General features: G+C 35.6%; 1 protein-coding gene across 1 annotated transcript; it reads right to left on the bottom strand.

Moving 5' to 3' along the window:
* Positions 1–239: 239 nt before the first annotated feature.
* On the bottom strand, positions 240–7389 carry LOC141343592 (uncharacterized). The gene is made up of 4 exons (XM_073848161.1): positions 7043–7389; positions 5728–5882; positions 4413–4494; positions 240–2924 (listed from the first exon to the last, which is right to left on the bottom strand). The coding sequence occupies exons 1-4, from the start codon at positions 7314–7316 to the stop codon at positions 2059–2061; spliced, it is 1377 nt and encodes a 458-aa protein (XP_073704262.1). The 5' UTR covers positions 7317–7389; the 3' UTR covers positions 240–2058.
* Positions 7390–9211: the final 1822 nt, after the last annotated feature.

Here is a 9211-nt window from a genome sequence, read left to right as displayed (position 1 = left end):
TTAAATAAAAACATTTCAAAATTCTACTGTTTTGCTGTACTTTGGATTAAATAAATGCAGACTTGGTAAGCAGAAAAGAAGAAAAAACGAGTTTTAAAAAACATTACAAATCTTAAAAAACACTTTTGACTGGTAGTGTATTTGGTTGATCCTTTCAAACATTAAAAAAAAAAATCAGCCCAGTAAACAAAGATACAATGTTATTGTTTATTAAAAAAAACTATATGTTTGTCAATGGCTATAAGGAATGGAAAAACAGGAAGTATAGCAAAACCATTTCTTTTGTTGGCTATAAACTCACAAACCTAAGTTACCACATAATGTTTTTTTTAACATCAAACTAAAAACGTGATTGACAAAGCATAGCTGGTTAAAACAAAAAAAAAACACAAAGAATAGAACAAAGACTCATGTAAAAAAAAATCTCTCTGGCAATTTAAAGAGAAATGTTTGCTTGGTTCAAACAAAGATATTGCATTAAATCTAAGAAAGTACAGGGAAAAGACATAATAATGGAAAAATGCAAGCAGTAGTTTTACTAACAGCATTTTTTTTTTAGCTTTTTTAAAAATCAGCTTAAAGTGAACAAAGCGTGCTAAGAAAGTGAAAAATCTTTGTAAAGTACAAATCGCTTCAAAAATGATTACAAGGACATGTAAAGCCTTGTGAATCCTGCAGCATCCAATCATCTCCAGTGTTCAATCACATATCAACCTACTTGAATGGGTCCAGACAAGCATATTAAAAGGTTTAGATTGTTAAAACAGTCATGACAGAAGATGAAGTCAGTCTTTAAAAAATAAAACATTTAAAAGCATCCTAAAACTATGATTTTAGTATTTACATCAAGAAAGAATCAGTCATATTTGCAGTGGACTGCATGACTGCGCCCTCTAATGCCCTGGATGTATTACACTTTACACTCAAATGACTAGTTCACTTTCAGAACAAAAATTTACAGATAATTTACTCACTCCCTTGTCATCCAAGATGTTCATGTCTTTTCTTTCTTCAATCGCAAAGAAATTATTTTTTGAGCTAAACATTTCAGGGACTTTCTCCATATAGTGGACTTCTATGGTGCCCTTGTCTGAGCTTCCAAAATGCAGTTTAAATGCAGCTCCCAATGGCTCTAAATGATCCCAGCTGAGGAAGAAGGGTCTTATCTAGCGTTGCGCTGTTAATCTGCTATTTTCTAGAAATTTTCTTTTAAAAAAAGTACAATTTATTTACTTTTTAACCTCAAATGCTCATCTTGTCTAGCTCTGTGATGCTCATGCGTACTCTGTGCACTCCGGTTCAATACAGAAAAACTACCATCTGAGTTTCGCTTCCAACTTTAAAATTGCCCTACACTGATGCAAAAATACCGACCCAGTGTTTACAAAGTGAATGTGCAAAGAAGGTCAAACACCCTTTACAAAAAATGGTAAAACAGCAATGTAGGATGAATTTGAAATGAGATTGAGTTTTTCCACAAACCACACATAGAGTACGTATGCGCATCGCAGAGCTAGACAAGATGAGCATCCATTGTTAAAGTGTATAAATTCTAAATCTTTTTTTAGAAAATAGCCCATCGTTTCACTAGATAAGACCATTTTTCTTCGGCTGGGATTGTTTTGAGCCCTTTGAAGCTGCATTTAAACAGTATTTTGTAAGTTTAAAAAAAAAACAATTTATTTACCACTAAAGAAAGAAAGACATGAACATCTTGGACGACAAAGGGGAGAGAACTGTACTGTAAATTTTGTTTTGGAAGTGAACTAATCCGTTAAGTGGCAAGAACCTAATGAAGAATAAAAAGACGTTTGTGTAGTATTAGCAAAGATGCAGTCGGGGCAAAGATTACAACAAAGGAAAACTGTCCAGAAACACTTCTGACCAACAAGAGAAAAACATTTACAACATGGTATAACGGAGAAAAAGTGAAGACAAAATGAATCACCCTGACAGTCTTACTGCGATTGTGTGCTATATATTAACCAGTTGGATACAGTGGTTCTGATGTGAGGTAGAAATATGGCATTGGTTTACGTTACACACAATGTTTGTCATTTATTGAAGAGTTCGAAAGCTAACCGGCGCCGCGTGAGCGAGCCTGTGTTTCTCAAGGTTTTTGGGGATCCTAAAACCTTTCGAGCACAGGTTGCAAATATAAGGCTTTTCACCCGTGTGAAAGCGTAGATGAGCCTTCAGATTATTTTTGAGACGGAAGCCTTTCCTACAGTGCGGGCAAACGTGAGGTCTCTCTCCAGTGTGGAAGCGCTCGTGTCTTCGCAAGCTTTTCCGCAGGGCGAATGTCTTTTTACACCTCCTGCATGAATACGGCTTTTCGCCTGTATGAAATCGCTCATGACGCTTTAGGATCTTCTTGCGTTTGAACTTCTTGCCGCAGATCTTGCAGGCGTAAGCATGTCCGTGCGAGATAACTCCCTGCAGGCGCCAAATGCCGTTCCCGCACTCTTTAAAGCAGCACAGCCGACGCCCCGTATGGACACGCTGATGGGTTCGCAGGTCTTTGGGTGTAGAGAAGCATTTTCTGTTGGAACCGTTTGTCCTTTGCGCAGTTGGTGGCAGCATCAGGAGGTTGACAAGTTGCACAGAGCAAGGGCGTAACAGTTTGCAATCGAATGGCGTTCGGCTAAGTTGGAAACGAACCTTTTTTGCATCCGCAGCACTATTACCTGATTCCTGGCTGAATTCAGTAGCCTCTGCTGGGGTTTCGCTGGACTGAGGAGGTTCTACAAGAGGTGACTTTTCAAGAGAGGGCAAAGAACTGACTTCTATAAGGCCAAGGTCCCACTGGCTTATATTTTCAGTGGAAAGGTCTGCACTGGGAATGCTACCTAAAACAGAGCTGAACGGATGAGACTCTGGATCTACTACAGAGTGCGAAGAGGATTCCTCAAGCCCCTGAAGACCTAAAAAGAAAAAGAGGGTGACATTTTATTTTCACAAAAAAAAAATTTTAAACATTAAAGGAATAGCTCATCCAAAAATGTAAATTGTATCATTAATTACTCACCCTCATATAATTTCAAACCATTAAAGGGATGGTTAGGAGTAGAATTGACTTCATTGCTATGCACTCCGAAGCCCATGTAAATACCCCATCCAAAGTTTTTTTTTACCTTAGTCAAACATTTATGGAGATATTAGAGTTTTTCGAATTGCTTGTTACAGGAGTGAATGGTACATGTGATGTATCTCGTAAATTGCACCACTAAACGTGCAAGTAATCTTGCCAAACTTGTACAGTAGTGTAAATAGGTAATGTACTCACAAAACGCTGCATCAGAACATTTGTAAGTCCACCATGAGTGTTTTAAAAACACGTTTTACCCGAGAACTACTAGTCTCAGAAACTACAAGTCGATGTCACTTCCCTGGTTTGAAAAAAGCACGTAAAAGTCCTCCTACTACATCTGTGTGCCTGTCAACTTGTAGGAGGACTTTTACGTGCTTTTTTCAAACCAGGGAAGTGACGTCGAAGTGTTGCCATTTGTAGTTTTTGAGACTAGTAGGGATCGGCTAAAACGTGTTTTTAAAACACTCATGGTGGACTTACAAATGTTCTGATGCAGCGTTTTGTGAGTACATAACCTATTTACACTACTGTACAAGTTTGGTAACATTACTTGCACGTTTAGTGGTGCAATTTACGAGATACATCACATGTACCATTCACTCCTGTAACAAGCAATTCGAAAAACTCTAATATCTCCATAAATGTTTGACTAAGGTAAAAAAAACTTTGGATGGGGCATTTACATGGGCTTCGGAGTGCATAGCAATGAAGTCAATTCTACTCCGAACCATCCCTTTAAGACCTTCATCATATTTCTGATGAAATCAGAGAGCTTTCTGACTGATGCAACTGACATATTCAAGGCCCAGAAAAGTAGTCAGGACATTGTTAAAATCGTCCACGTGACCATAGTGGTTCAACCATAATTTTATGAAGCTACAAGAATACTTTCTGTGCAACACACGCACGTATCATGATACTCTCGTAAATGCGCGTTGAAGAAATTGTTAAATAAAGTTGTTATTGTTTTATTTCTCATAGCCTTTCTGGGCCTTGAACGTGTCAGTTGCATTGCTTTCTATGCAGGGTCAGAAAGCTCTTGGATTTCATCAGAAATATCTTAATTTGTGTTCCGAAGATGAACGAAGGTCTTGCGGGTTTGGAACATCACGAGTTAGAGTAATTAATAAAAGAATTTTCATTTTTGGGTGAGCTATCCCTTTAAATTACTGGAGTATCAAAGGGCTTATTTCTGGATGTATTAAAAGAAAAACTACAATGTATTTAACTTGTGTAGTTTAGTATAGTTGGTTTGCTTTGTACAGTGAAAGATTTTTAAATATAAATGATTATGAATCAAGCATGTCTGATTTCTTCATACAATTTTCCTGAATTGTTTCTGGTTTCTTTAAATCATCTGTCCATGGGGCTTCATGAATTAAGCCGTCTCCTCTGCCAATCCCCTGAAACAGTAAATAATGCACATTACTTGATCAGTACGGGAAAAGAAGCAGAGATTACAACATTAACATATTATAAATGTTTTTCTTTTTTAGTGCAATATTTTTAATTTGCATTTCCATTTATATTAATCCATTTGTATTCTATATGCAGCTTCTTGAGGTGATAAAAAGCTTTTAATAAATAAATAAATGCTATTCAATTTAAAACTAAAATAAATATACCAGGTTGCACAATAATCACAACAGAGCTTTAACGATTTTCAAAGTCTGTGACTTAATTATATAACTGTATGGCCTTATGCGCTGCTTGTTTCAAAGTAAAATGCAGGCAAATTGTAATCCAGTGTTTTGAGATTTGTAGCAATATCCTAATAATTTTTGGCATAAAAGGAAAATCGATCATTTAAAAAAAAAAATTGGTTATTAAGTAAAGAGTTTATGATATTTTGTACATTTCCTACCATAAATATATCAAAACTTAATTTTTGATTAGTAATATGCATTGCTAAGAACTTCATTTGGACAACTTTAAAGACGATATTCTATGTATTTAGATTTTTTTTTTTGCACTCTCAGATTCCAGATTCTCAAATAGTTTATAGCCAAATATTTTCCTGTCCTAACAAACCATACATCAATGGAAAGCATATTTATTCTAATCTAAAAAATGGACCCTTATGACTGGTTTTGTGGTCCATGGTTACATTTGGGAACGCAACGTGCGCTATGTTTATTTTATTTACACACTCCCTAAATAATTCCCAACATTTCTGTAAAGAGAAGTTTAAAGCATTTCACCAGTAATCCACCAAAATAAAACCATGAGGATTTTAAATAATTGAATGTTTGAAAGTGAAAAATTTAAGACATAAATATTAGTATTGAAAATTGTAGTGTAAAATAAATTATAATAATAATTATTCTGAAATATCAACTTACCCTTGTAATTTATAACAGAAATAGTTAATCTTCATTTGTATAATTAGTTTAAATAATAATAATAAGACAATTAAGAACAATTAATAATTAGTAGTAGTATTAGTAGTAGTATTATAAGTATTATTATTATTATATTTGACTAGGTTCCTAAAACAGGCCAAGTGTGAATGTAATGTTGACTAATTAACTTATATTTCAGGTTTGAAATATAAAATGTGTAATGAATATTATGTTTATCAAACTGAAAATTTCATTTAAACCAGATAAGAGAAAGTTTAAATTAGCGCCACCTACAGTTTCTCTGAAGATGTTGCATGGAAGGTCAACCATGCATTGCAAATCTACAGCTTCTGGAGACTCCTTGCAGAGAGTTTCAGAGGGAGAAAGCCCCTCCTCTTCTCTGGATTCCTGCAGACAAATCTCGTCTCTCTCCGTGGACACACACTGATCTGAATGGGGTTTGGGGGTGGAAAAGAACACAATATATTACAATTCAGAAACATGAGAAACCTGGTCTGTGTCAATTACAGTGCTGCTGGTTTTCTTAAAGCACATTATTCAGAGTTTTAAGAGCAAAAATGTCCTTTCAAAAATAATTTGAACTTTTGAATTAAAAAAAAAAGCATAAGTCTAAAAACCACATGATTTACATTGACAAGTGAATAAAAACAAAATAAAAAAATCATGATTTATTAAAGATTTATTTTATTTATTTAACATGAGTTATTAGTAATTTTAAGAAAGGTCACATGCAAAAATAACTGTATTTTTTGCATTTAAACTAAGCAATGATCTGCAAAATTTAAACTGCAACAAAGACGGACTTCAACCTTGAAATCTCAGTCAACAGTCTGTTGCAACTACTTTAAAAGTATGGCAAACCATTTCAACAACTATTCCTTAAAACTAAACGGTACTTACTTGTATGTTACTTTTAAATAATCCAGTACTGAATAATACATTTTCAGTTTCATTAACTAAGTAACTATTTGACAGTATTCGTTTAGTCTCGTTCACTTACTCATATCATTCTGTTTGAGTATAACACGAATCAGAAATTAACATACAGGCTTTACAAATATCGATAGACTTCACTAATTTAATAGATACCGATAGAAAAACTGCACGAGAGATCCGTTTGGCTTGAATGAACAGGCTATAACAAATTAATATGCATTTACTTTCTCTTCATTGCGGTAGGACTAATATTTGCATCACTATGCAGAAACATTACTGAAAATGTAAGTCTAAAGAGTTACAAGTAAATAAGTACTAGTACTTAGGTTTTCTAGCCTAGTAAAGTGTAACTAAATCCCACTGGAACAGAGACGAACAGCAAAAGAAGACGAAAGTGCTAGCATCTAATGAACAGTTACTAGGAAACCAAAAATGTATCAGCCAGCATGTGCCAGTAAGTATTAAATAATAAATAAATACCAGCAACATAAAATAGACACCAGCTCATTTAAGAAATATATACTGCAACGGCTTGCCACATACGATAGACCCTACTTCCGGTCCACTCCTGTTGAATTCAACCAATGTGGAAGTAAAACCCAAGCTACATGCACAGCTAGTGAAGTGTTGTTGTTTACGCAGACAAACATACCCTGATGGTGGGACAGCAGTGTCTCTCCTACTTGCACACCGACGCTACAAACCATCTTTTCAGAGAGATTAGTCAATGCACTTTCCATATGAGCCCTGATGTCAGGGACACACACCAGATTTTCTCTGATCTGAGCTTCTCTGTCGACCGTGCAGCCATGGCAATCCAATGCGCGTCCTTCGAAAACTTTCGTTATCTCCACGACGGCCACCTTCAGTAACACCTCCATAACGGCTGCCACCTCGGCTTGAAACCTGGACACGGACTCGGACATTTTGCTCGCGGTCTGAACATGCACAATATTAGTTACAGAGCATAAACAAACGGATCGGTCGTGCAGTCGTTTGTGGTCATAGCCACATGGCTAAAATGGAAGTAATGGGCGTGTCTGCTGACATTCCATAATGACGTATGCACGTATTAGGAATGGTGGCGCCAAATCCGAGGAAGAGGTCTCTGCAGAGCAAACGTGGGCGTTTCTGAATTTTGTGGGTGTTTTCAAACTGCTGGGTGTTTCTAAATCATGATATCGAAATGATTCCCTTTACCTAACCCCACCCCTAAACCTACCGTCACTATGACGTCAGCCAATCAGGTACCATGGTCTAAAAACGCCCCGATCTAGTAACTCCCATTACTTTCCTGCAGAGACCTATACTTGCCAAATCCGGCCGTCGCTTCTGATAGATATATGGGAATAAAATGATCGCAAAATGTTGTCATATAATGGTGTCGGTTATTTAGTCATTTATTCTAGAATATCTATTGTTTAAAGTTTGTATCCTTACAGAAATGTTGCCCAATTTTTGTTATAAATGTTGACATACAACTAATAGTAAAACTAATTTGTAATTGCATCTTTTTAATATTATTTTTACATTGATGTTTATAAAGGGATTTAAAGTCATGAAAACACAAAACCTTTGCCAGATATTTCCTTTCATATTGTGAAGATATTTTTGTATTGTATTTTTCATATCTAGAAAATGAAAAAAAATGCTCCGTTCATCAGCTGTTAATGGGATTTTAAGATGTGGGCTTTGGACTTAAAAGGAACAGGACACTTTGAATTCTAGAGAACATTTAATTTATTAATTTAATAAAGTTTGATGAGAAGCAGAAGTTCAGGGTGATGTCATCGAAATAGTTTATTGACACTGGCGGAAGTTAGAGACTAATCTTGTAAATTATATATGATATTTAGCCACGGAAATGCTAAATTTACCAGGTAAATCTCACCAAAAGGCTTGTATTTTACTTCACAGAATGCACTTTTTTTACCAAGGGGACACCCTAAAAATGCGACTGCTAGTTTTGGGTAGCAATTGGTTGGATTTTGTTATGAAAACCTGGCAACCCTGGCCTGTCGTTTTCACTGGAAGATCCAGTTATGACTTTTATTTTTTAAACATCACAAGGTCAAAAAATTTTGATCATAATAAGATCTATATCTATAACATGATCATTTAGAAAATAGGGTGAGTTTTAATTTCATGCCACTTTATGCAGTAAAAAAAAAAATGCATTATTGAGCAAGCTTGTAACCACCTAAATCAAGCATTTTTGGCAAATCCAGGTAATTTACTATAGAATTATTATGTTTTAATGTTTATGACTGTTATAGCACCAGCTGTTGTCTGATCTCCTTGGTTTCGTGATGTTTTGAGTTTTCCTCTAGGCTTTATAGGATTTTGGGTGAAAATTTGGACAGGCCCCTTTTCTAATCAACCTCGTTATCGCTTCCCACAGGGTAAATTTCAACATTTTTTTTCTATAGTTATTGACCAAGAGAGTCCAGAGAATAGAGGACTCTAGAGCAAAAAACTTTTGTTTGAAAAAGTAGTTTTTTTACAATCATTTAACAAATAGTTTGATTGACAGGAGTGGTTCTAGAGGCAAAGTTTTCTGGAATAAGGAGTTCTATCATATGATATCAATATCGCATGTTTATATAAAAAAGCACGCAATGTACAAGGGATGTACAATTATTAAACACACCTGATCCAACTAATCAAGCCCTTCACGCTTAATTGAAAACTGCATATTATGTGTGTTGGGGCAGGGTTGGAACAAAACTGTGCAGGGCTGTTTGACATCCCTGGTTTACGCCCTTGAAAAATGTGATATCGCCCCCCCCCCCAGTGGCCGATTTTATTTCTAATTGAGTCA

This window comes from Garra rufa, chromosome 10, assembly GCF_049309525.1.
Source record: "Garra rufa chromosome 10, GarRuf1.0, whole genome shotgun sequence".
Lineage (NCBI taxonomy): Eukaryota > Metazoa > Chordata > Actinopteri > Cypriniformes > Cyprinidae > Garra > Garra rufa.
This window is presented reverse-complemented; position numbering and strand designations above follow the sequence as displayed.

What these genes read in the sequence shown, in the direction of transcription:
- LOC141343592 (XM_073848161.1), bottom strand. Translation starts at nt 7,316, where the DNA reads ATGTCCGAGTCCGTGTCCAGGTTTCAAGCCGAGGTGGCAGCCGTTATG. An exon ending in GCAACATCTTCAGAGAAACT is followed by an intron (nt 4,495 to 5,727) that starts GTAGGTGGCGCT and finishes TTACTGTTTCAG; the next exon opens with GGGATTGGCAGAGGAGACGG. An exon ending in AGAAACAATTCAGGAAAATT is followed by an intron (nt 2,925 to 4,412) that starts GTATGAAGAAAT and finishes TTTTCTTTTTAG; the next exon opens with GTCTTCAGGGGCTTGAGGAA.